This window comes from Saimiri boliviensis, chromosome 12 (assembly GCF_048565385.1).
Source record: "Saimiri boliviensis isolate mSaiBol1 chromosome 12, mSaiBol1.pri, whole genome shotgun sequence".
NCBI lineage: Eukaryota > Metazoa > Chordata > Mammalia > Primates > Cebidae > Saimiri > Saimiri boliviensis.
In genome coordinates this window covers 76,946,029-76,973,991 of record NC_133460.1, presented here as the reverse complement: position 1 = coordinate 76,973,991, position 27,963 = coordinate 76,946,029, and the positions used below count along the sequence as shown (strand labels likewise).

General features: G+C 40.7%; 1 protein-coding gene across 7 annotated transcripts in view; it reads left to right on the top strand.

Moving 5' to 3' along the window:
* Window positions 1-27,963, top strand: part of CPEB3 (cytoplasmic polyadenylation element binding protein 3) — a 247,140-nt gene that overhangs the window by 200,310 nt on the left and 18,867 nt on the right. For all 7 annotated transcript variants that reach the window (XM_074382575.1, XM_074382576.1, XM_039465097.2 and 4 more), the window contains 2 exons: window positions 1,151-1,265; window positions 11,958-12,139. In XM_074382575.1, coding sequence (XP_074238676.1) covers window positions 1,151-1,265; window positions 11,958-12,139 — 297 coding nt within the window. The remainder of the gene's footprint in view (window positions 1-1,150; window positions 1,266-11,957; window positions 12,140-27,963) is intronic.

Here is a 27,963-nt window from a genome sequence, read left to right as displayed (position 1 = left end):
GATAATGTTTTGACGTTTTATGCATAAAACCATGTACATAAAGGTTTATGTTTTAAAGTTAAAATTCTAATGAAATAACTCATTTTTTACTGTATGATAAAATAGGACAAACTACGGGCACTAAGTCAGAGTCCCAGTTAAGAAAAATGACCAAATAGAAATATTCCATAAAGATTTCTTTTTCTACTTTTAAAAAAATTTACTTCAATTTGGAGTCTTGCTTTTATTCAACCAGCCTCGTTTGTGAAAATCAGATAAATAAAAAAGAGATAACTTTTTTTTGTTTTTTGTTTTGCGTGAGACAGAGTCTTGCTCTGTCACCAAGGCTGCAGTGCAGTGGTGCAGTCTCAGCTCACTGCAACCTCCAACTCCTGGGTTCAAGCAATTCTCATGCCTCAGCCTCCTGAGTAGCTGGGACTACAGGCATGAGCCACTACATCTGGCTAATTTTTGTATTTTCAGTAGAGACGTAGTTTCACCATGTTGGCCAGGCTGATCTCGAACTCCTTACCTCAAAGGATCTGCCTGCCTCAGTCTCCCAATGTGCTGGGATTACAGGAGTGAGCCACCGGGCCGACCCCAGAGAATGCTCTCTGTGCTTTATTGTTATCTCTGGTAATTCTATGCTAACTTGCTGAGTGTTAATCTGTATTAAATCACATTGCTGAAAGATACATTTGAATTTTGGAGGATGATGAGAATTAAAAAGTCAGACATGGATAATTTTTAGAAAATACTCCTAATGTGGTTTAAGTGAATTCTTAAAAACAAACGAAGTGGTGTACTCTGACACATTGTAAACAGTCTCTATCATGCATTAAAATGAATCTAATTCAAAATACAGACTCTGTCTCTAAAAGCCTGTCTTAAAGTAAACAAACAAACAAACAAACCCCACAGGCAGAGGTGGTTTCCGATGGTTTCATAGTATATGTCATTTGCCTAGAGTGCTGAGTACAGTAGCTGTAAGTAGATTCTCCAAGCATTCTATTGAAAGGTACTTAAAGCAGATTACAACTAAATAACTGGATTTTGTTTGGGTCATGTTCATTGTGAAATGCACAAATCAATGGGTTTGTCTTTAGTCATCTTATTCTCATTTGGGGTTGATGGAAATGAAGTAAGGACCAAGTAAACAACTTTTTTTCAGGTGCAAATTCGACCATGGAACCTAAGTGACAGTGACTTTGTAATGGATGGTTCTCAGCCTTTGGACCCCAGAAAAACTATCTTTGTTGGGGGAGTTCCACGACCCCTTCGAGCTGGTGAGTGGAAATAGTAACACCACAATGACAAAACCAACAACAAAATCCCCAATGCCTTTAGTCTTAAATATTTTCTAGATTTCTAGTCAGCTATACAGAGTCTCCAAAAAGAAGGCTGTTGTCATTTTCAGTGAGCTTTTTCAGGATTAAAGATTTTCTCTCAAAATGCTCTATTTTGTTATGGTGCAAAAGTAATTTCATTAGACAATTATGTTGAAAAAATGATTTCTATTTAGTGCTTTCCTATTTACTCACTTATATAAAAAAAATAACACATTTGGCAATGTGCGTTCTTCTGCCAGTCAGCATTATTGTGTATGACAGAAATCTGTCTTCTTTAAAGCTTCCATGTTTTTTTTAAAGTTCCTTTCCAATGATGAAATAATTGTGCTGCTGGATTTGAGCAGAATCATAATTGACTGGAGAGTTTGAAGTGGTGCCGAACTGATGACTTCAGTATGTATTTACATCCAAAGACAAATCCAATCAGCTGTGCATCAGCCTCCTAATAACCAGTATTCATGCCAGTGGAGTATAACAAAAATATTTCTAAAATCTACGTTTTTGAAGAACTTAGAATAATTGAGTTTAATTTTTTAAAGTAAGACAAAAATGTTACTGTTGCCACTGTTGTTGCGAAAGTACATTTCTTTTGTGTTATTTATATACAAGTAGACTTAGTTCTACCTAAAAATTAAAACAAAAAGCAGAGATCATTAAAATCATGTTGTGAAACAGAATTATAAAATGTAACGTAAAGTTATTTGGGTGTATGACTTTAATGACTTCTTAATTCTGAAAGTTCCTTAACGTTCGTAACATTTATCCGAATCCCAACGCCAGCCTACACCTGAAGGATAACATTAGACCTATATAAAGACATTCATAATTTCATTTTGAAGGACTTTTAAACATATTTATTCTGATTGGGTCTTATTTTCTTCATTCTAATGGAAAACTGTCAGAAGATAGAAAACAAAGCTGCATAGATGCCTCCCTTTTATCTGCAGTTGGAGAATTATTAGCCCTTCTGTCTAAGAAGGGCTAATTCAAACATGAAAATAATTATGAAAGGAGAGCAAATACAGCCCTTGTTTATAAACTGTACTTTTAAAAAAATGGTGGGTGGAATATTTCTGACTTTTTTTTTTTTTAAATGGAGTCTCACTCTGTTGCCCAGGCTGGAGTGCAGCAGCACCATCTCGGCTCACTGCAATGTCCGCCTCCTGGGTTCAAGTGATTCTCCTGCCTTAGCCTCCTGAGTAGCTGGGATTACAGGTGCCCGCCACCACATCCAGCTAATTTTTGTATTTTTAGTAGAGACAGGGTTTCCCCATGTTGGGCCAAGCTGGTCTCGATCTCCTGACCTCAGGTGATCCACCCACCTCAGCCTCCCAAAGTGCAGGGATTACAGGTGTGAGCCACTGTGCCCGGCCATTTCTGACTTTTTCTAATAGTGTTATGTTTAGGAATGGGAAGGGACAGAAATCCTTTTTCACATTTTACAAATAGACAATCATTGCTAATATTCTAGCTATTTCTTTTGCAACAAACCACAAGCACAAATTAGTTAGTTTGTTTGTTTGAGACAGAGTCTCACTCTGTTATCCAGGCTGGAATGCAGTAGTGCGATCTTGGCTTACTGCAACCTCCACCTCCCAAATTCAAGCGATTCTCCAGCCTCAGTCTCCCAAGTAGTTGGGACTACAGGTGTATGCCACCACACCTGGCTAATTTCTGTATTTTTAGTGGAGACAGGGTTTTGCCATGTTGGTGAGCTGGTTTCAAACTCCTGACCTCAGGTAATCCGCCCACTTCAGCCTTCCAAAGTGCTGGGAGTATAGCCTTGAGCCATCACACCTGGCCACAAAGTAGTTTTTATATTCTAGCCCTTTTCCTTTTTTCCTAGATAGAAATCTGGAAAAATATTCTGAAAGAAAAAGTCCTATAGCTATAAAAATAATAGAACTGGTTTTAACTTCTTATGTCTATCCAAGTCACAGACATACAAGCTTATAAATTAAACTTCAATTTGTATTATTCACTCTGTTCTTCCTGTTTTAATGATTTGGAAAGATAGTTAAGGGCCTGTATATCATTTTTATTCTGTAAATCCTTTGAAGATACCTTTTACACACTTCCTGTGTGATCACGCTGACATTGCAAGAAGTGAATCCCAGGACATGAAATTGTATTCTTTAACATTTGGCGTCTGCAAGATGCCACAAATTCTAGGATTCAACAAGAATTATATTTAGTTGTCTAGTAAGAAATGGGATTTTGTGTTCCCTGACTAGATACTATACCTTTCATAATTCTTAAAGTTTTTTTTTTTTTTTTGAGACCGAGTCTTGCTCTGTTGCCCAGGCTGGAATGCAGTAGTGCGATCTCAGCTCACTGCAACCTCTGCCTCCCAGGTTCAAGCAGTTCTTCTGCCTCACCCTCACGAGTAGTTGGAACTGCAGGTATGTGCCACCATGCCTGGCTATTTTGTTTGTTTCTTTGTTTTTTTGAGAAAGAGTCTCACTCTGTTTCCTGAGCAGGAGTGCAGTGGTACAATTTTTTTTTGTATTTTTAGTAGAGATGGGGTTTCACTATCTTGGTCAGGCTAGTCTCAAACTCCTGAACTTGTGATTCACCTACTTCAGCCTCCCAAAGTTCTGGGATTACAGGTGTGAGCCACTGCACCTGGCCTAATTTTTGTATTTTTAGTAGAGACAGTGTTTTACCATGCTGGCCAGGCTGTTTTCAAACTCCTGACCTCGTGATCCCACTGCCTCAGGCGCCCAAAGTGCTGGGATTACAGGTGTGAGCCACTGTGCCTGGCTGAAGTTCTCTCTCTCTCTCTCTCTCTCTCTCTCTCTATCTATTTTTTAACTAAGCTAACATTTTTCATTTTAAAATTGTTTTGTTTTTATAGTTATGTGGACAGTAATCTAAATTTACTTGTTCTATTGATAATGTTCCCCTTTTGCCAACACTTCCCTCAAGTGTGGCTAGTTTCTAGGTGGCAAAGTAATCTATATTAGTGTCTTAGAATTTTACCATTCATCCCAAAACTCTAATTTAGAGGACCATGTTATCAAGAAAAGAGTAAACATCTGCAACTTTAATCTGTGATCATAGGAATTGGGTTTCTCTGAAACATACTGAGCTTTGTGAACTGATGTATACCTTGGAATGGAAGACCATTTTTAAAGGAATTCATTGTGACTTTGGTAGACAATCTGAAATTGAATACAGTACAGTTCACTTGAATGATGAACATTTATTGAGCATCTACTGTATTACTGGCACTGCGAAGTATGTGTCATGCAAAACTGAATATCCCAGTATCATGTTAAAGAGGTCATCATATACAGAGAGTCAAAATGTATCAGAAGAAAACAAATGTATTCATAGAATGTGAACTCAGAATTAATTGGAGGCCACATTATATTCTTTAACATGATTCTCACATTTGGTTTTGAAACACTTTAGAGCATTTTTTATTATTTCCAAGGGATATTGTAGTTACGGAATTTTGAAAAGTCTAAAACCATTTTAAACATTATATGCAGAGTGATCCTGGACTAGATATGGGTGACCCTCCTCAACAGGTGAGATTTTAGATGTCCAGGTGGATTTTTACCCTATTCAGGGCCAAAAACTATTACTTAATATGTCACAGTGACTAAAATATCATAGAAGTTTATTCCTTTGGATCTTGTGAATTTTTTGTTTTTTTTTTTTAAATCTTCGATATTTCCTCATTGTAAGACAGAGACCCTTATCACTGATGGTTATTCTGAATACAGGCCTTATTCCTTTAAATGGAAATATACAAACACCTCTAAAGAAAAAAGGCAACCTGTTTTAAGTAGTAGTGTCCTGAGTTTCTGGTTCTTTGGCAAGCCTCCCTTTTAAAAACTCAGGTTGGACCAGCCTGGGCAACATGCTGAAACCCTGTCTCTACAACCAATATAAAACTTAGCTGGGTATTGGGGCACACGCCTGTAGTCCCAGCTACTTGGTGGACTGAGACAGGAGAATCGCCTGAGCCCAGGGAGGTTAGGACTACAGTGAGCTGAGATCACACCAGTGCACTCCAGCCTGGGTGACAGTGAGACCTTATCTCAAAAAAACAACAAGGGGCTAGGCGCGGTGGATCACGAGGTCAAGAGATCGAGACCATCCTGGTCAACATGGTGAAACCCCGTCTCTACTAAAAATACAAAAAATCAGCTGGGCATGGTGGCGTGTGCCTGTAATCCCAGCTACTCAGGAGGCTGAGGCAGGAGAATTGCCTGAACCCAGGAAGCAGAGGTTGCGGTGAGCCGAGATCGTGCCATTGCACTCCAGCCTGGGTAACAAGAGCGAAACTCCGTCTCAAAAAACAACAACAACTATAACAACAAAAAATAGGTTGGAAAAAAGCACAGTCCTAGAAAGGAAAGGAAAAGAAAACAAAAACTGAAAATGGAAACATATCAGTGGAAAATTTAGATGAGTTTACTCACTGCCTGATTGTGGGTTTTTATATATCAAGTAATACACATTCTTACTGTCTCTTCCTTTCATCACTCCCATCAGTGACAATTGCAAGCCGAAGATGGTTTGCCTGAAATCTCCCAGTGTTTATCAGATCTTGTTTTCTTTCTACTCTCCACCTCACCCTACCCTCACACTAGAAAAGTGTGTAAGTAGACTGGCCATGCCACCATGTGGCTAAAGGTTACATATTCTTCAGTCTGTATAGAGAAATGGGCAGTTTGATTCTCTCCTTGCTACCACCTGGAAGTACATGTTGTCACTCTTCATTCACGTAATATGAGCAACATGTCTTCCTGAATCACCATACAGAAATAGCTCTGTTGCATATCCCTATGGCATTAGGACCTCTTCACTCAAGTGCCAGGCTTGGGGGCTATGATATCACCAGGAAAAATATGAAGTATGTGGTCTCTGTACTCTTCCCCAGTTGATTAACATGAGTATGTCTCTGACCCCAATTTCTTGGCTTTAGCATCTGATTGGAGGACGGCCTCAGTGACTAAGCTTTGGGATCTATTCATCCCCAACCTTGATCACATTGGAAAAACCTTCAGTCTTTCTCATTAGAAGCATATGAACTGTTCTTTACTTCATGACTTCCTTCTGACAGTTTATCAGAGCAGGCCCTGCAAAACAGATCAATCTTGAGAGAGTGTTCACCTGAATCCCCACAGCCTATGGTTTGCTTTTTCATCTTTTGGTCCTTTCTTTCCTAACAATTGCTCTGATCATTCTTTCCCTTTTTTTCCCCCTACTTGTATTTTGTGATGGATCCTGAAATTTTTTTCTCTGTCTTTCCCCACCTGCTCTGACTGTTGTGAGGATGGCTTTTCTGGGTGGGGTAAGAATTTGTGAAGTAAATATTCAGAGATCTATGGCATATATCTAGAGAACATGTATCCTGAATTTTTCTAAGATCATTGATTTTAGACATTTTGTATAAACAGTTGATAGTTTAGGAACCATATCCTGATTTGTGATTTAGGAAACTGGAATATTATAACACTATCCTTTATTGTTTTTTTAATAAGTGGTTGCAGGCAGAAACCATCCTGTATCAAGTTTTTTTTAACAGTAGAAGCTTTTTCACCATGTTCTAAGTTCAGTATGAGTTGTGTCGGATAAACTCCAGATTTGGCATACTGAATTGATTAACTGTATTACCTTTAGGTAAAGCTAAGGACTTTCTAATGTTAAGTATGTGTTTGTGTCCTCCCTCTGCACCAAAAGCAAACCCTCATCCATAGCTTATGTCAAACTTTGTCATACCAGTAGCAGGCTGTCTGATGTTAGCATACAGCCAAAATAATATGGGGATGACGTGGTTCTTAGAGAGCAGAAACCAGGCCAACTTAAATGTTAAGCAGAGATTCAAAGGGTGGGAGCAGGACGAGAACCCTGGACAAAATGAAATATTTGAATACTACTCTGTCCTCAGCAGTGCGCTCAGAACTCTCATAGTTCTGACAATAATCCTGCAAGATTGTAAGTTGTAGACTGCTCTTTTGAGGTGAGGAAGCAAAGTTCAGATAGAACAATTGATCTTTCTCAGGTCAAAAGGAAGATACTTTATTAAGCTGAGATCTGAGATGTTGTCTCAGTAACAGTAGAGAGTCAACTTGGTACCAGTGCACTCTGTGGTTTAGTTAATTGTTCATACCATCTAATTGAAAAAATACATATTTTTTTGAAACAGAGTTTCACTCTTGTTTCCCAGGCTGGAGTGCAGTGGCGCTATCTCAGCTCACTGCAACCTCTGCCTCCTGGGTTCAAGTGATTCTCTTGCCTCCGCCTCTTGAATAGCTAGGATTACAGGCATGCGCCACCATGCCTGGCTAATTTTGTATTTTTAGTAGAGATGGGGTTTCTCCATGTTTGTCAGGCTGATCTCGAACTCCTGATCTCAGGTGATCGGCCTGCCTCGGCCTCCCAAAGTGCTGGGATTATAGGCATGAGCCACTGCACTCAGTCTGAAAATGTTCTTAACTTCCCAACATACCTGATGCAGAGCAGAATCTTATGCATACATTTCTTCCACTTGGAGCGTGTGAATTGCCTTGAACCAACTTGACAATTGTGGTAAACCTAGAAAGGCTTCAAGTTTAATCTTCCTTTCTTTCAGAAGTTAAGACCTCTTTGATATCTTAAGGTGCTCTACGCCTCTTTCCTGTTTTGTCCTTATTTCCAAAGAGAAGAAATATGGATTCTAGATTCATAGTTTAGAATCTGTAAAGATGAATATGTTATTTTCCTCTGGAATCCTCATTTCTACTCTATCCCATTTGGCTGTCCAGTATCTTAGATTCACACATTGCCTTAGCTGGCTTTAAAATGTATTATAATTAAATGACATAAATAGGGCCCTGAGGTGAAGCAGGACTGGGAGGAGTCATCATGGGTTTCCTCTCTGGTGAATTGAAGACCCTTTCACATCTTTGTAAATACAGGATCAGGCCAAGCGCAGTGGCTCATGCCTGTAATTCCAACACTTTGGGAGGCCAAGGCAGGCAGATTACCTGATGTCAGGAGTTCAAGACCAGCCTGGCCAATATGGCAAAACCCTGACTCTACTAAAAATATAAAAATTAGCTGGGTGCGGTGACTGTGCACCTATAATCCCAGCTACTTGGGAGGATGAGGCAGGAGAATCACTTGAACTTGGGAGGTGGAGGTTGCAGCGAGCCAAGATTGTGTCACTACATTCCAGCCTGGGCGATGGAGCAAGATTATGTCTGAAAAAAAAAAAGCATCAGGAGCAAACTCAAGGAATCACAGTTGAAGCTTATATTCAGCTTCACAGATGTAGCCATCACAATCCAAAGGAATTCATGGGGATGCTATATGCTCCACGTTGCTGCAGTATTCTGGTTTCCCCCTCCAGTCTGTGGCACAGTGACGCTCATCACAAGATCCAGCATGTGGATTAGACTCATTGTGTTGCTGCTATCATGGAAGTTGTTTATGAGATAACTTAAGTTGTCTTAGGATGACAGAGCATCTTGTCCAAAGTACAGTATACCCTTGAACCATAGCTATTAGACTTGCTAACTTCCCTCCATGACCAGACAGACCTGTGAGCACTGTGTGGATGGGAAAGAATATAAAAAGTGGTTTGAAAAGTCTTGACTTCTTTGTGGACTGTTTACCTGTTTTCACCTCTGTGTGAACTCTGGGTTTCTTCACCTGTATGCCCTGCTCTGGTACCCTCATTTTCCTCAGGTTAAATGTTAAGAACATGGTCCTAGGAGCTACTTTGTCTCTGCACTCTGCAGAGGATGGTTTCAAATGAGGACTAGAAATTCTGTTTAGTACTTAAATGAGTTCAGCCTGCAGAAAGTATGCTGAATGAAGACCCACTGGTTGAGCAAAAGACAAAATACAAACAGCAGTTTGACTATTGTTTACTTTTCTTTAAGGGTGGTCATATATTGGACTTTCTGCAGTTAAAATGCAGATTAGGGTAGAGAGAGAGAGATGGGAAATTTTCATATTCTTCTCCCATAAACTTCTTCTTCAGTTACCTTGGTTTCTTCTATCTTCTCAACGAATTGCCCTTCACTTAAATGAGACTTAATTGACTCAAATATCTGCAGACTTTTTGGTGGCCAAAACAGCGACTGTATATAAGCTCATAAATGGAAATGATTTATTTATAACTGGTTTTCATAAGAGCACAAGCCAATGAGGGTTTCTGCTTCTATCAAACTTATTTAACTGCCAGCAACATTAGTCATGATCTAATCGTTGGAACATGCAAATGATTTCAAACAGATAGCTTCACAAAGTAATGGAATGTTTGTGTTTCTCTGGCATCAGAAGATCCTGAAGATGTTTTTGGAGACCACTGTGGTGTGGAAGAATCTGTGGTTACAGTAACTCTCCTGCTTAGCTGGAGTTGCAAGCTTACCTCTCATGTGCCTTCTTTCTAAATCAGGCACTTTACTGAGTCTTTGCTGTTGTGGAAGACAAGTGCCATTCAGTTCCTTGCCAGCATTCTTTTCCTGACCATTCACCAGGCTTAGAGATTGTTCCTCTCTTATTTCACTACAGAAGAAGCCTTGTCTTTTGAAAATTAGTATTTAATTTACAGGGTCCTGAGGTTACTTATTTCACTGAATCCATTCAACCAATAAGGGAAATTCATTAATGATTGCAATTAACAATGAATTCTGTCTCAGTTTCTTGGTCTCTGTTACTACAGTAACGTTAGCTGTATGAGAAGATCCTCAAACCATCAGAGGTTCTTGGGATGAAGTATAAGGGCCTCTCATACTCAGGGTATGTGCACAATTCCTGTGAGATTGTTTGAATGAATGTGATTCCTGGATCCTGCCCCAAGACTTCAGTTAGCATTTACTTGGCTTTAATAGGCAATGCTCCCTTCGCTGATATGACTTAGTAGTTCTGACCATAGTGGTATAATTGAGATAGTCTTCTGCTGCTCTGTCTTTAATAGCACCTACTCTTAGGCTTAGTTATTATTAGTTTATTTTCACACCTTCTGAATGTCACTTGTTGGTGGTAGGTTGTCCTTCCTATTAAAAATAGGCCCTTAGAAAACAATTACCAATTGGCAGTCTTCTGACATAGCAACACAGTTTTTCTTACTGCCTCAGCAGTTTCATATTACAGGAACCAGTGATACTTGGCTTTCCTTTTGTTCATAGAAGTCTAGTAGAGTTCTTATACTGTTCAGCCCTTCAGCCTTTGTACCTTCTGCAGAACTGTTCTCCCAGAAGAGAAGAGTTGTGCTGCTCTCCATCTCCCCAGATACTGATTCCTGTAGAGCTCTGCTATGTGATGATCTTTGCACGCTGGCGGTGGCCCAGGTCATTGTCTGTCTTCCCTGTCTTCTCCTTTCCAAATACCATATATAGGTGTTGAAACAGGTTTTTGGGTCACTCCCCAGGGTTAGTGCTGAGTCTTTTGGACTTATACTATGTGAGTAGCCTAAAAGGAATGGTCATACCTGGAGGAGGTGCTGTCCAGCATCAAGTAAACAATTACCTTCAGACAATCTGGTTGCAGGTAAGTGCTACATGTTTTTCTAATGGTATCTTTATTGTTCTGTAAATATGCCAATATAAAGGCATATTTAGGCTGGGCGTGGTAGCTCACGCCTGTAATCCCAGCACTTTGGGAGGCCGAGGTGGCGGATCACTTGACATCAGGAGTTCAAGACGAGCCTGGCCAACATGGTGAAACCCCATCTTTACTAAAAATACAAAAAATTAGCCAGGTGTGGTGATGCATGCCTATAATCCCAGCTACTTGGGAGGCTGAGATAGAATCACTTGAGCCAGGGAGGCTGCAGTGAGCTGAGATCACACCACTATACTCTAGCCTGAGTGACACAGGGAGACCCTGTCTCAGTAAACAAACAAACAAACTACAGCACATTTAGAATAATTGCGACAAAGAGTATAGGCCAGACTTCTGGACCTATAGCAAGGTACAGCATGGGTATGTTTTTACTATTTGTGTAGCACCTTAGTGCTCTGTGGTATGTTGTCAGTGCTCAGTAAATGTTTGTTGTGGCTATTATCATTACTAGTATTATTATTTAGAATTCAACAGGAGAGGTTAATATAGAGGATTCTCAGTTGGGATAGAATATACTCTAAATCTTTATTTTTTTAAAATTGTGGATATTTACTTTAAGGCTGTAAACTAATTGTCTCTAGTTAAAACAAACAGTTAATCCTTTCTATCACTTAGTCCTAATATAGCAATGTGACACTAGCAATTGCTTTTAGTCTTAGAGGTTAGTAAGTAGGACTGTTTCTTATTAACTTGTTAGGGCAGCATGAAATGCCTTGCCTACCCAGGGCGCATTCCACTGGACTAAGCAGTTAGAAATTAGAACAGGAGGATTACTGGTAGTTCATGTCTTTGGTACTACTGCTAAAGTTCTGATTATATAAATTCTTGTGTGTGCGTCTGTAAATTCCTAATTTCTTTCTTTCCATTTTATTTTAAAACACCCTCTGAGGACCTTCCCTACTTGAGTTGTAAGACTGGTGTGGACATTCTTCATGATATTTAACATGGGTTTTCCTTTTCTTAATTACACTGCATGATCTTCAAATAATTCTTCCTTCTCCTGGGCAAGAGTACCTCCCAAATATTTATACATATCCATGTTTTGTTTCTTTGCAGTTGAGCTGGCAATGATTATGGACCGTTTGTACGGTGGTGTCTGCTATGCTGGCATTGATACAGACCCAGAGCTGAAGTACCCCAAAGGTGCTGGTCGCGTAGCATTCTCCAATCAGCAGAGTTACATTGCAGCCATCAGTGCTCGCTTTGTGCAGCTTCAGCACAATGACATTGACAAACGGGTAAGCGCCTACTTAGGGTGGAACTGCTATGGGAAAGAAAAGAAGTTTTTTCTGTGGTTTCCTGGGAAGAAAGGCACCTTGTGATCATAAGTGAGCTGCTCTACCTTGGATGACATTAGTCCATGAGTCCATCTAGGCTGCCTGAAAAAGAGATCACTGTTGGTATTTAAGGCGTTAAGGAATATTCTGCCTCGCCCATCCCCAGAGTGATGTTACACTTATTAAAATAATCCTGCAAAATTTAGCATACCAAACTAGTGCTGTTCAGAAGATGACACTAACAGTGTGTTAACAGAAATGGAGAGCTGGTGACCTACTTGACCTACATAGTGCTCTTAAACAACAAAGAAACTTAGATTTACATTTAAACATTCAGGAGTATATATGAGATGTTGAACTTCTGGCTTGAAAATTGCAAGATCATACACTGTGGCAATCACTGGAGCCAAAAGCTGCTTTTCCCTTCTTCTGTTTCTCCTGCTTACATCGTATATGCATATACATTACCTGCCACACTGTTTGTGGGTATTACCTGCCTAGCCTCTAGTGACATTAAGAGTGCTACATCTGATGTAAAGAGGGGGCATGAAGTAGAGTTTAGGCAGTTGGTGTACATAATTGGTTTTGCAGATAAACATGAGTTTAAATTCCTTGAACCCAAGCTTTGACAGCTGTTTGGAAGCTTAGGGATATGGAAGCCAGTAAGAGCCAATCTGGACCCTGTATTAATAAATGAAAAGAGCAAGTAGGGGAATAGCACCAAGTCTTGAACGCCTGCCTGTGCAACTGTGCTATGACTATTAATTCTTCTAGTAAAGAATGTTTTTGGGGCATACACTGGACTAGAATTAGTAAAGTAGTAAATATGTTTTATATGAAGTTTCACTTATATCCTCTGCATCCAACTTTGACTAATTTTGTGTAGCAGGCAAGTTTCTGAGGTAAAAATTTTAACTGGTGATGGATTTTTTATATTCAAGATTATATTTTTGTAAAGACATGTATCTGATCAAAAACTACAAGGGCCCAGGCTAAGAATAAATATTCTCTTTGCTACTTCACTGAACTGCTTAAGAGTAAGTGGTAGCGATTTGGTTTTTAATTAAAATGAATAAAATAATTTAGAATTTTGAAACACTCTTTGAAGTCATGGAGATTCAAAGGCATAATAAAGATTCAACTCCATTTCCAGTTTTTAAGTATCCATAGCAATCTGAGCATGCCCTTTTGTTTTGGTTTTTTTTTTTTTTTTTTTTTTTTTTTTTTGAGATGGAGTTTCGCCCTTGTTACCCAGGCTGGAGTGCAATGGCGCGATCTCGGCTCACCACAACCTCCGCCTCCTGGGCTCAGGCAATTCTCCTGCCTCAGCCTCCTGAGTAGCTGGGATTACAGGCACGTGCCACCATGCCCAGCTAATTTTTTGCACTTTTAGTAGAGACGGGGTTTCACCATGTTGACCAGGATGGTCTCGATCTCTCGACCTCGTGATCCACCCGCCTCGGCCTCCCAAAGTGCTGGGATTACAGGCTTGAGCCACCGCGCCCGGCTGTTTTGTTTTTTGAGACAGAGTCTTGCTGTCACCCAGGCTGGAGTGCAGTGGCGCAATCTTGGCTCACTGCAACCTCCATCTTCCAGGTTCAAGCAATTCCTTGCCTCAGCCTGCTGAGTAGCTGGGATTACAGGTGCCTGCCACCATGCCTAGCTAATTTTTTTGTATTTTTAGTAGAGACGGGGTTTCACCATCTTGGCCAAGCTGGTCTTGAACTCCTGACCTTGTGATCCATCCGCCTTGGCCTCCTAAAGTGCTGGGATTATAGACGTGAGATTGTAAACTCCACAAAGATGGGCATGGTAGCTGTCTCATTCCCTGCCTGGTCCCTAGTATTTACCTGTTGCTCGATTCAGTCACTGATGCTTGATAAACCTTTGTTGAATTAACACATGTTGCTACTTGGAGGGTTCTTTTAACTTCTGCTGCTGTTGTTGGTAGACATGCTTGTGCCTGTACATTTGGGAGTCACGTACCAGATTCTATTACATTGAGACCTCTATTGCAACCATCACTGGTGAACCTAGGCAGTGAACTTAACCTGAAGAGCCTTGGGTTCTTATCTATATGGAAGTAGCTTTCTTTGTTCTTCTCTACAGCCAGAACTAGTGACTGTACAGGAGGTAGATCCTGGAAAAAGAAAACCTAGAGGAGGTCTCCATTTCCCCATGTCTCTACCTTCTCTTTGCCTCCATCCTACCGACCTCCTGGCTTATTCCTTATTAGAGGGAGATATGTTTGCCCTAGAGATTTGTAGTAGTCATTGAGCCCCTTTAAGAATCATAATAGCTGGACACAGTGGCTCACACCTATAATCCCAACACTTTGGGAGGCAGAGGCGGGCAGATCATGAGATCAGGAGTTTGAGACCAGCCTGGTCAAGATGGTGAAACGCCAACTCTACTAAAAATACAAAAAAATTAACCGAGTGTGGTGGCGCGTGCCTGTAGTCCCAGCTACTCAGGAGGCTGAGGTAGAAGAATCACCTGAACCCAGGAGGCGGAGGTTGCAGTGAGCCGAGATCACGCCACTGCATGCCAGCCTGGGCGACAGAGTAAGACTTCACCCACCCCACTCCACCCCCCAAAAAAATAAATTCAGATATGTTTGTTTCGTTGCCTATCCCTGTTCTCACAGCTACTTTGAGGCAGGCTCAGGCCTTCAGTATTTCTTCCCACAAGATTAGAACTAGGTTAAAAATGAGAGAAATGGCTTTGCTTTTGTTAGCATGATTGTAGAACATGCTATGAGGAACATCAAACTTCTCAGGGCTCAGGAAAGTCATTGACTTTTCTGTAATTGGGTTAACCATATATTTTATATCTATATCTTAGAATAGTCCTTGGTAAACATTTAAGGTAGCAGCTAGTTGTAGGGAATTTGGAGTAAGAACAGATTCCAATACATTTAAACCTTTGCTGCTTCAATCAGTCACTGGCGACCCCAAACAGGTTACTTAAGGCCAGCAGCTTCAGGTCCTCATCTGTAACTCCTTCCTGGGGATGGTCTGAAGATTAAATGAAATTTTACTACTGAAAAGCCAGATCCTTATGGCAGGTCAACAGGTATTTAACCAGCAAGTATTCATCTTGCTACAAATTGTACTTAATACTGATTTTTGTTAATATTATGTAGGTTGAGTTTTAATAGTTGCTCTACTGAAGAAGTAGCAGAAAGGTACACTGGTTAGTGAAAAAAGCACTGTTCCCGAGTCAGATAGCCTGGGTCTAGATCTGGTCTTGTTCCCCCTGCAGTTATATGATCTTGGACAAGTTACTTAAATTCTGAGCTTCAGGGTACAGTGAAGGCAATAGTAATAGCCTTGGGTGTCCCATGAGATGGGTGAGAAGCCCAGAAAGATATTGTTCAAGAAAGCAGTGTGTACAGTGTTTATGTGTATGGTGGGACTGTTGCAGTGGGCACAAGAATGCTACCTCCATGTGATGTTAGAATTGGGCCCAACAGTTCCTTCAGTGCCTCGGGATTAGAGCCATCTGAGTGGGAATATTGGAAGTCATTGAAAGTGGCAAAGTCCCTACTCTCCCTTTTGCCCCTCAGAGATGAGCTCCATCTTTTTTTTTTTTTTTTTTGAGACGGAGTCTTGCTCTGTTATTAGGCTGGAGTGCAGTGGCGCCGTCTCAACTCACTGCAACCTCTGCCTCCCAGGTTCAAGCAATTCGCCTGCCTTGGCCTCCCGGGCAGCTGGGTCTACAGGCACACACCACCACACTCAGCTAATTTTTGTATTTTGAGTAGAGACGGGGTTTCACCATGTTGGCCAGGATGGTCTCGATATCTTGACCTCATGATCCACCCATCTCAGCTTCCCAAAGTGCTGGGATTACAGGTGTGAGCCACCACTCCCTGCTGGGCCAGCTCCAACTTCGTTGTTTGCCCTGACCAATATGGAGATCCTTTCCCTTCCCTCCCCTCCTTCCCTCCCCCTTCTCCCCTCCCCCTTCTCCCCTCCCCCTTCTCCCCTCCTCTGTCCCCTCTTACTCCTTTCTTCTCTCTCTTCTTTCTTCCTCCTCTTTCTCCTTCATTTTTCTCCTTCCTCCTTCTTTTTCCTTCTTTCTTCTTCCTCTACTTTGAGACATTTATTTACTTTCCCATAAGAACAAACATGAGTAGGCCAGGCGCAGCAGCTTATGTGTATAATCCCAGCAGTTTAGGGGGCCAAGGTGGGAGGATTGCTTGAGCCCAGAAATTCAAGACCAACCTGGGCAACATAGGGAGACCTCATCTCTACAAAAAAAATTTTTTTTTAATTAGCCAAGTATGGTGGCACATGCCTGTGTGATTCCAGCTATGGGGGGAGGCTGAGGAGGGAGGATTGCTTGAGCTAAAGAGGTTAAAGCTACAGTGAGCTGTGATCATGCCACTGTACTCCAACCTGGGCAACAGAACAAGACCTTGTCTCAAAAAATAATAATAAATCATGGATTGTTATGTCATGATCATGTAGTGGCTAAGTCTTGTATCTCCTCAGGAAAATATAGCACTATTGAGTGCTAGAGACTCTATAGAGAACTTCAGTCTTTGGTCATAGCATTAATCTGTTTCCTTCTGATGTGAGCCCAGAGTTGCCTTTAAACCAATACTTTGACTATGTTAAGTAGCATCAACCTTTGTTACCTTTTTACCCAAAGTATCCTCCCTTGCTGTCTGCATCATTATAAATATAGATGCAGTGAATTTTTAAAAGTAGAGATGGCATTTAAGGGTCACTTACTTCCTGTTTGCAGCCCTTATCCCTTAAGAAGAGTGGGAGGGGACTGCCTGCAGAGCAGCAGTGCCTGACAATCCAGTGAGACAATTCATTAAGTGTTGGAACAGTGAAAGCAGTAGGGCCACATGAGGTGTGTGCTCTCGGGTTGCATCTTTCTTGTGTATGCTGTGGGAGGTACATGACGAAGAAATTGACTGGTATATCTCCTTTACCTCTTTTGTATCCAACCACCTTTTTACAAAAGATACCTCTTTTGAGAGTTTATATATTTGTTTATTGTTGTTGATCTTTGGCAAAGCTTTTAGATAGAGTGTTTTAGGGGAGAAATACAAGCTTTATGGATTTTATTTCTTCTCACCATCTTAGAGACTTTTTGGCTTGCTTATGACTATGAAGTATGTCAGTATGCAACATTTATATTATTATTTAATTCATCTATGTTATCCTGTAGATTTGGTACTTTCATCTCTGCTATCATTTCACCTATCCATCTAGATTATCTTTCCCCTGGGGCTCTCCACTTCAATTTTATCCCATCTCCAAGCCTTTTTTACATAGCAACCAGAATGAGCTTTTTATAATCATAATTTAATCATGTCTTTTCACTCCTTTAAACCTTTTGATTATGTTCTACTGCCCTTAGGATAATGGTCAAAGTCCTTCAAATGACCTAAATGACCCTTCATGTAGTATGTACTTCTGCCTTAGCATTCCCTTCTCCCTTCATTATCTTGAGCTATTTCTCAGGGTCATTATACATGTGTTGCCTGGCTAATACCCACTTTTCCTTCAGGTCTCAGCTTAATTGTGATATTTTTAAGAATCCTTTCTACATTGGAGTTTACACCTTCCCCATAGATTGTTGTCATAATACACATTGCCATTTATCTGTGCCATTAAATGCCAGTATAATGAAATAATGCTTTGTTTAATGTCCATCTACTGTTACATGATAAAAATTCAGGAGGGCAATAACTGTGTCTTTCAGTTTAACTACTGTATGCACAATGCTTGACACCTAGTGGACACACATTAATTATTATTATTATTTTTTTTTTTTTTTAATTTTTTTTTGAGACAGAGTTTCACTCTTGTTACCCAGGCTGGAGTGCAATGGCACGATCTCGGCTCACTGCAACCTCTGCTTCCTGGGTTCAGGCAGTTCTCTTGCCTCAACCTCCTGAGTAGCTGGGATTACAGGCACGCGCCACCATGTCCAGCTAATGTTTTGTATTTTAGTAGAGACGGGGTTTCATCATGTTGACCAGGATGGTTTCGATCTCTTGACCTCGTGATCCACCCGCCTTGGCCTCCCAAAGTGCTGGGATTACAGGCTTGAGCCACCGCGCCCGGCAATTATTTTTGAATTAATGCATGAATGAGTTATTACAGTGAATGAATGATGATTGAGAGGTGGCCCAAGAGGCCAGACACAGTAGCTCATGCCTGTAATCCCAGAACTTTGCAAGGCTGAGCTGAGAGGACTGCTTGAGGCCAGGAGTTTGAGACCAGTCTGGGCAATATAGCAAGACCTGTTCTCTTAAAAGAATTTTTTTAATTAAAAAAAAATTAAAAGTAAATAAAAAGAGAGGTGGTCTAGATGGGAAGACCTTTTATACCATTCTTTCACATATCCAGCTGTGCACCAGAGGGCACTTTGCACAGCTTTCTTTTTCTACTTAGTTAAGAACACTCAAATAATAAATTTAGATTTGGCTGTTTAGAATAGCAAAAGTATTTTTTGGCACTAATAATAGACTCAAGTTGGACTTAACCTTAGTCATGACCTGGTCCAACCCCATTTGTTTTGCAACACAGGAGAATCTAGGAGAGGTTTGGAAACTTTCTCAAGATACTTGACAATCGAGGACAGAGCTCTCTTCATTGGACTTCCTTCCTGAGCCTTGCTGCTCATGCAGGGACTAATGTTTCTTCAAACTCTGTCCTTGAATTCCTTTTTCCATCGACCTAGGTTAGGAACTTCTGAAATTATAGTTCCCATATCAAATTGTGTGTATGTTTTAATATTTCAAATAACTTTTCAGGAACATATACTGCATGGAGCAGGGGCACATCTGGAATTTATCAGGATTTTCTGGTATGCCTATAGGTGATTTTGAACAGTCACTAAATGAGTTTGAAATTTTTCTGTGCTTTGTGCAGTTGTTTTGTTTTTCACTTTTATGTTTTTCAAGTTATTGAGAAAGTTTTACATGAATACTTAACATAAAAGTGAAAAGAAAAAGTATAATCTGGAGGTGTCAATGTGACTTCCTTGGATTATATTTAATGAAGGCCAGGTGCAGGGGTTCACGCCTATAATCCTAATGCTTTAGGAGGCTGAGGTATGAGGATAGGTTGAGACCAGGAGTTCAAGACCAGCCTGGGCAACATAACAAGACCTTCATCTCTTCAAAAAAAAGTAAATTTCTTTTTTAATTAGCCAGGTGTGGTGGCACATGCCAGTAGTCTTAGCTACTTGGGAGGCTGAGGCAGGAGGATTTATTGAGCCCAGGAGGTTGAGGCTACAGTGTGAGCCAGTCACCTAGGTTGGAGTTGCACTACTGAACTCCAACCTAGGTGACAGAGCAAGATCCCATCTCTTTAATTTTTTTTTATAATTTAGTAAAGATGTTTGGAAATTTTAGTGTTATGAAACTTTTTTTTTTTTTTTTTTGAGATGAAGTCTTGCTTTGTCACCCAGGCCGGTGTGCAGTGGCGTGATCTTGGCTCACAGTAACCTCGCCTATGGGGTTTAGGCGATTCTCCTGTCTCAGCCTCCCAACTAGCTGGGACTACAGGCACCTGCTACCACACCCAGCTAATTTTTTGTATTTTTTTTTAGTAGAGACAAGATTTCAACATGTTGGCCAGGCTGGTCTCAAACTCCTGACCCTCGGCAATCTGCCCGTCTTGGCTTCCCAAAATGCTGGGATTACAGACATGAGCCACTGTGCCCAGCCTCTGAAACATTTTGCTGTAAATGATATAGATAGGGCCAGGCACACTGGCTCACACCTGTAATCCCAGCACTTTGGGAGGCCAAGGTGAAAGAATCACTTGAGGCCAGGAGTTCAAGACCAGCGTGAGCAATATAGTGAGACCCTATCGCTATAAAAAATAAAAAAAATTAGCCGGCATAGTGGCACATGTCTATAGCCCCAGCTACTCAGGCTGAGATGGGAGGATTGCCTCAACCCAGGAGTTTGAGTGCAATGAGCTATGAATGTACCATTGAACTCCAGCCTGGATGACACAGTGAGACCTCACCTTAAAAAAAAAAAAAAAAAAAAAAAAGACATAGGTATAATTCATGCCTTAATTTTTACTACCTTTTTTTTTTTTTTTTTTTTTTTTTGAGACGGAGTTTCGCTCTTGTTACCCAGGCTGGAGTGCAATGGTGCGGCCTCGGCTCACAGCAACCTCCATCTCCTGGGTTCAGCCTCCCGAGAAGCTGGGACTACAGGCATGTGCCACCATGCCTAGCTAATTTTTGTATTTTTAGTAGAGACGGGGTTTCACCATGTTGACCAGGATGGTCTCGATCTCTTGACCTCGTCATCCACCTTTCTCGGCCTCCCAAAGTGCTGGGATTATAGGCGTGAGCCACCATACCCGGCCCAATTTTTACTTCTGAGGAAAAAAGTATTAGCATCTGGGGAAATAAATCAGTTAAGGCTTACCTTTTGCATATGTTATGGCTCATGTTCAGTAGTTATTGTTCAATTGGTAATTTGTCCCTGTGTTGACAGTGTCAAGGTTGTATGATACTCAGCACATAATTCTCAGCATTTATTCCACTTCTGCATACATGAGGCATATGTTATCCTTATAAATAACAGAGGCTCCCTAGAACTATAATAGAGAGGAGCGGTTTCGGGCATGACCATTAGTATGTAAGTGGGGGATACATCCCATACTCAACTCTATCCCCATCTTCCAAAGCATCATTGCTATAGTAAAAATAAGAGTACTGGCTTAGGAATTGGGAGATCTGGGTCTATTCCTAGCTGTTTTCCATTGTGGTATGACCTTGGGCAAGCTACTTAACCTTTAGAGGCTTGATTTCATTATCCTGAAGTAATAAGAACACCAGCCTAACTACCTCACACTTTATTGCACAGATAAACCATGACAGTTAAAGGAGTGCTCTGGGAAGTTATTAGGCTGTATAGACAGATATTGATTTGTATTATTGCTGAGCCTGGCCTATTTAAATTGTGCTGTGGCCTATCATACATCCAAGGCTGATAGTTGGCTCCTTTTTTTCCCTTTTAAAGAATTTATTTAGTTCCACTAAGTATCCTTGATATAAGGAAAATGAAATAGTTGAAGCTGATACTTTAAAAGAAAAGTTAACTTATGTGCCAATCTGTCAACATTCTGGTTGGATGTTAGTCAAGACACGCATGTAAAGACTAAGTTCTTTTTATAGAGACAGATAACTGGGTACATTTTTTCATTTTAAGAATCAAAGACTTTTTTCACTTCAGTCTTGAAAGTGGTATTTTTACCAGTATCTTTTCTCTGATAATGAAAATATTTTGAACCTGAAGTGAAATACAGTTTAGGATTAATTTTGCTTGTATTCCTTTGAATAGTGTTTCTGTGAAAAACTGAGTTTAAAGTATTTTAACACAATAAGAGCCCAAGGTGGTACCTGTACTCATTCTTTTTTTTTTATATTGGTATTTTTAGAAATGATGCCAAATGAACTCTTAAGATGTGAAAGCTTTGCTAAATTCAGGTTTTTTTTAATGTGATGTAAGTCTAGGTCATTTACATATGAAAGATTTTTGTACTGTGAAAATGAGATCATTGAAAATGGGTAATCCTTTTACATGGCCGTTTTTCTACCCCTTTATCAACTCTGTATGCTCATGAGAAAATTTTTAAAGTGTGGAATCAGTTGAATCTCCCTTAGCCTAGCAAAAACAAATGACTTGATAGATATGAACAATTTGTTTATAAAAATCTGAGGCAGCGTACCCCCCTGCCTCCCGCAGAACCACAGTCTAGCTCAGCTCAGTCATGTTGTCTCCTAGAAATTTGTAATTCAGACGTTTATAACTTTAAATGGATCATGCAGTAGACATTGGTTATAGTTTCTCCAATTCATCCCATAGAAATATTTTTACTAGTACAAAGGATACTAGACTAGAATCAGCCGATCTGGGGTTTTGGTCTTGACTGTACCACTTATTATATAGCTTGAAGGAAGGGTGTGTGTGTGTGTAAATGAAAGTGTTTTTGAAAACTGTAAAGCACTCTGTCAGTATACAGTAGCAGTGGTAACACATTAATTTGTGTGAAACCATGGATGACTAATATTTGAACTCTTCTAGAAGATGCTTATTAAAAACAATCGAATTGGAATTTGTGGTGACAAAAGGAGTTAAATATTTCAGGTAGAATCGGGGTAAAGTTGGTTGATTATTTGAGTTCTGTTTTGTTTTTTTTTTTTTTAAACCTGTCACTGACTTGAAGCTCATATGAGTTCTTTTTTGTTGTTGTTGTTGTTGTTTCAAGACGGAGCTTGTTTTGTTGCCCAGGCTGGAGAGCAGTGGCACTGCAACCTCCACCTTCCGAGTTCAAGCAATTCTCCCACCTCGACCTCCTGAGCAGCTGGGATTACAGGTGCCCACTACCATGCTCAGCTAAGTTTTGTATTTTTAGTAGAGATGGGGTTTCTCCATGTTGGCCAGGCTGGTCTTGAACTCCCGACCCCAGGTAATCCACGTTGGCCAGGCTGGTCTCAAACTCCTGACCCCAGATAATCCACGTTGGCCAGGCTGGTCTCAAACTCCTGACCCCAGGTAATCCACCCGCCTCGGCTTCCCAAAGTGCTAGGATTACAGGTCTGAGCCACATATGAATTCTTTTTTTTTTTTTTTTTTTTTTTTTGAGACGGAGTTTTGCTCTTGTTGCCCAGGCTGGAGTGCAATGGCGCGATCTTGGCTCACCACAACCTCCGCCTCCTGGGCTCAGGCAATTCTCCTGCCTCAGCCTCCTGAGTAGCTGGGATTACAGGCACGCGCCACCACGCCCAGCTAGTTTTTTGTATTTTTAGTAGAGACGGGGTTTCACCATGTTGACCAGAATGGTCTCGATCTCTTGACCTTGTGATCCACCCGCCTCAGCCTCCCAAAGTGCTGGGATTACAGGCTTGAGCCACCGCGCCCGGCTGCCATATATGAATTCTTTAAACAGGAAGAGATCTCAGCAGGCAGGTCTTCTCTACTCATTTTCTAGGGAAAATGTCCCTAGAATTAGTTCCTCTATGTTTCTTAAAGGGTGTTCCATAAAACATGAGGCTCCTGGGATTTTAATATCTGTTTTATGTAAAAAATTTTGCTGCGTCAAATGAGTTTAGAAATGCTTATTTAAAGAAAGCTGGTTTATTCTCTGACATATTAGAATCTTTCATATACTAATCTTCATTGTGAAGACCCAAGAAGGAGGCAATATGCAATTTTTTATAAATTTGTTTTGATCATGGAAAAATGTGTCATTTCTTGGAAATAATGTTTTAGAGAACCCAGTTGAGAAAAACACTGCGTTTTCAGCTTCTTTCCTTCTTTCATGCTCAAATTCAGAAGGCTAATAAGCAGTTGATTGTTTTTCCCTTTTAGTCCCTTTTTTCCAAGTGAGTCCCATCTACCATGTATTTTCCATCTACAGAGGGTTTGGGACAGGGCAAGGAAATAGCAACTACATATCCATGGTAGTAGTGGGGCATTGAAGTTGTGGTTGATATTCCCTTTAGTATTTATAATTCTTTATCTTTTGATTTTTTGAGATTATCTGTCACATCTAAAATGTCTCTATATAAGAAGGAAAAATCGTTTTTGAAATCAGTGTACCATGGACGAAGTGTTACCTTGACTCTATTTTAGCTTCATGTTGGGAACCAGAGAGACTCAGTTTGCCAATTTGGGGCTTTCTAATACTTTTTATTTAAAGAACATTGTGGCTGGGCATGGTGGCTCATGCCTGTAATCCCAGCACTTTAGGAGGCCGAGGTGGGTGGATCATTTGAGGTCAGGAGTTAGAGACCAGCCTGGCCAACATGGTGAAACCCCATCTCTACTAAAAATACAAAAATTAGCCAGGTGGTAGTGGTACGCACCTGTAATCCCAGCTACTCAGGAGAATCACTTGAGCCAGGGAGGCAGAGGTTGCAGTGAGCCAAGATTGTGCCATCACACTCCATTGTGGGTGACAGAGTGAGACCTTGTCTCAAAAAGAAAAAAAGGCGTTGTGATAGCTAAGAACATAATATTTACTCTGAGTAGCTAGAACAGTCAATGTTTTATTTAACGACATGTTATCCACTGTACCATTCTTTGCAAGTACCTTAAGTACTTAACATATTTAATCTTTTTTTTTTTGTCTCTGTTTAGTGGACACATGCTGGGCATGAATTTACTAGACTACCAAAGGCTTTATATTTTTAGCCTACATGAAGATTAATATGACCCATATTTCCATTAGGAACCATACTAACAGAAATGCTGATAATAATGTACGTTGTTCCTGACCACAGCAGAAATATATACAATGACTCAATAGTAAAAGAAGTGAGGGTGAGATGGGCCGGGCGCGGTGGCTCAAGCCTGTAATCCCAGCACTTTGGGAGGCCGAGGCGGGTGGATCACGAGGTCAAGAGATCGAGACCATCCTGGTCAACAAGGTGAAACCCCGTCTCTACTAAAAATACAAAAAATTAGCTCGGCATGGTGGCGCGTGCCTGTAATCCCAGCTACTCAGGAGGCTGAGGCAGGAGAATTGCCTGAGCCCAGGAGGCGGAGGTTGCGGTGAGCTGAGATCGCGCCATTGCACTCCAGCCTGGGTAACAAGAGCGAAACTCCGTCTCAAAAAAAAAAAAAACCAAACAAAAAAAAAAAAACATAAACAACAAAAAAAAAAAGAAGTGAGGGTGAGATGACCTGTTCTCATACTATTTCTACTCCTGTCCTTAGTCGGGAATCATACAACCCAGCCTTTATCTTGCTGCTTTTAGTGGTCCCTGCCTGACCTGGGTTGAAAGCGTCCTAGCTGTGTCTTTATCTATGTTTGACTTGACCCTAGAGGAAGCAACAGTCAGAAGTGAGTTCAGCTGGGCACGGTGGCTCAAGCCTGTAATCCCAGCACTTTGGGAGGCCGAGGTGGGTGGATCACGAGGTCAAGAGATCGAGACCATCCTGGTCAACATGGTGAAACCCCCATCTCTACTAAAATACAAAAAATCAGCTGGGCATGGTGGCACGTGCCTGTAATTCCAGCTACTCAGGAGGCTGAGGCAGGAGAATTGCCTGAACCCAGGAGGCGGAGGTTGCGGTGAGCTGAGATCGCACCATTGCACTCCAGCCTGGGTAACAAGAGCGAAACTCCGCCTCAGAAAAAAAAAAAAGAAGTGAGTTCAAATACCATCTGAACTAATCCTACCTGGGCTTATTTTGAAGTACTGGGAGTCTCAGAGCATTTGACTAGAAATATTTTTTTAAAGGGAGTTTGGGTTATCTAAAGGAAGATAAAGATCTTCTTTGAATGGAATAGAATCTTTTGTCCAGTCTGTCCTTCCAAGCCTTGACTTCTGACTCTCCTGTTCTTTTCTGTTTTTCTTGTCTCCTCTCTTGGAATTGTGATCATTTTAAATATGAATACTCTTTACAGTGACTTAAATATTCCTCTTTCCTGCTCAAATATGAGCATAGAGGTTGTTTATGAGATAAAAAATTAGAAAAAAGTCCATTGCCTTTTTTCTAAATACTTATCTCGGTAGAACATTCAGATTCAACTCTTGAAGTCAGGTGTGAGAAGTTAGCAGTCTCTTGGTAAGTGCTTATTCCTATTTGTAAGAGCTGGTTCAAACCCCTCATAGGCTATGGGAAACAGATGCTCCTGAGGTTGTGGTATAGCCAGGGTGCTCTGCCTCTCTATACCCTGAAGGGTAATGCCATGATAGTTAATGCATTTCACATTTTTAACGATTTTCTTGCCCTTTGTTCTCCATATGATATAATTTTTTACTACTTCCACTTGGTTTTTGGCTGATTTATACCCTTACCTCCAGCCGTGTTTCCAAGCAGCGTAACAGGAAACCAGACTGTGCCAGATACTGTCAGCCCGTCCCTCTGTGTTTCATGAAAACATTATCTTAAAGCTAAACAGAGCAGCACTCAGAACTCTTGCACTCCATAAACATATGGCAGAGGCATTAACGCAAAAGCCCTGCTATGGAAAAATAAGTAAGTTCTTAAACTGTGAGAAGGGCACAAAGGTAATTTTAAAATCTGTCATCCCCTAGCACTTGAGAATGTGAAAAATGGTAAGTCTCATCCTTTGTAAGGTAAAAAGAAAATAAAATCCAATCTGTTTCCCCTCTGATTTTTAAAAATCTACCCTAGATTGCTTCTAAAATTAATAACTGTGGATTTGCTATATCTGAGAGTTTGTGGATAACTTTGTTGCTATGGAAAAGCTGTTTTCACATTGCCACTTTAATTTTCTAGACATCTGTCATCTGCTTTCTAAACAACAGGATTCCAGCTCATAGGTGAAAAACTAAAAATTTATTTTAATTTTAATATTTATTTATTTATTTATATTTTGAGATGGAGTCTCACTGTGTTGCCCAGGCTGGAGTGCAGTGGCACAATCTCAGCTCACTGCAACCTCTGCCTTCTGGGTTCAAGCCATTCTCCTGCCTCACTCTCCAAAGTAGCTGGGATTACAGATGCCCACCACCATGCCAGGCTAATTTTTTTTTTTAATGTATTTTTAGTAGAGATGGGGTTTCACCATTGTTGGCCAGGCTGGCCTCAAACTCCTGACCTCAAGTGATCCACCAGCCTCGGCCTCCCAAAGTGCTAGGATTACAGGTGTGAGCCATTGCGCCTGGCCAAAATTTATACTTAGACATTCTTTGTATTATCTGTTGCTGGAGGCCCTGCTTTAGTAACTAGAAAGACATCATATTTAGTGGGAATGTTAACGAGGTTACTATGGTTTTTAGGCCTGGCTAGATGTACTCTATAACACATGCCAAGAAGATTATGATTACATTATGTTTAAAAGCTTTTAGCACACCAAATAAAATGGGCTTTCCAAGAAGCTATGTTACTCTGGATGTTAAGAAATGGCCTCCTAAATCAGCCAGGGCCCTTTCATGGGGTGCCCAGGTTCACATTAAGGCCAGACCTGAAAACAGATACACTTAAACTCAACCCTTAATTTTATCTGTCTATCTAATCTGTTTGTTATTTTTGGAGATGCTCTTCAGGCTAGACTTGAACTCCTGGGCTCAACTGCCTCAGCCTCCCAAGTATCTGGGATTACAGGCACATCTCACCATACTCAACTCAACCCTTAATTTTAAAAACATTTTTCTCTTAAATAGTTCTAAAAACCAAGTTTTTAGTGCTACTCTTTTCCTAGCCATTGCATAGTATATATATTTTTAAAAACAGAACTTTGATACATTATTACTGATCTCTGTTAGGAGATTTTGCCTGAGCTGACTTTTTTTTTTTTTTTTGAGATGAGGTCTCACTCTGTCACCCAGGTTGGAGTGCAGTGGTGCAATCTTAGCTCACAGCAGCCCCTGCCTTCCAGACTCAAGCTATTCTCCCACCTCAGCCTCCTGAGTAGCTGGGACCACAGATGTGCACCACCACGCCTGGCTAATTTATGTGTTTTCAGTAGAGATGGGATTTCACCATGTTGCCCAGGCTGGTCTGGAACTCCTGAGCTGAAATGATCTTCTCACCTCAGCGTTCCAAAGTGCTGGAATGACAGGTGTGAGCCAGCACACCAGCCAAGCTGACATTTTAAAGGACAGGCAAAACCCAGGTGTGAGTTTAAACTATGACTTGAACTGATTCTAAATGGGCTCATGTTGAAGCACTTAGTCCCAGATGTACTGTTTAAATGGTGCCATTGTAGTTTAACTATAATTTATTATTCTTATTTGAGGTGCTGTGTTCCCTTAGATTTTCTCAGACCTCAGGAATTTGTCTAAAAAAAATAGTGAACTGGGGTTGA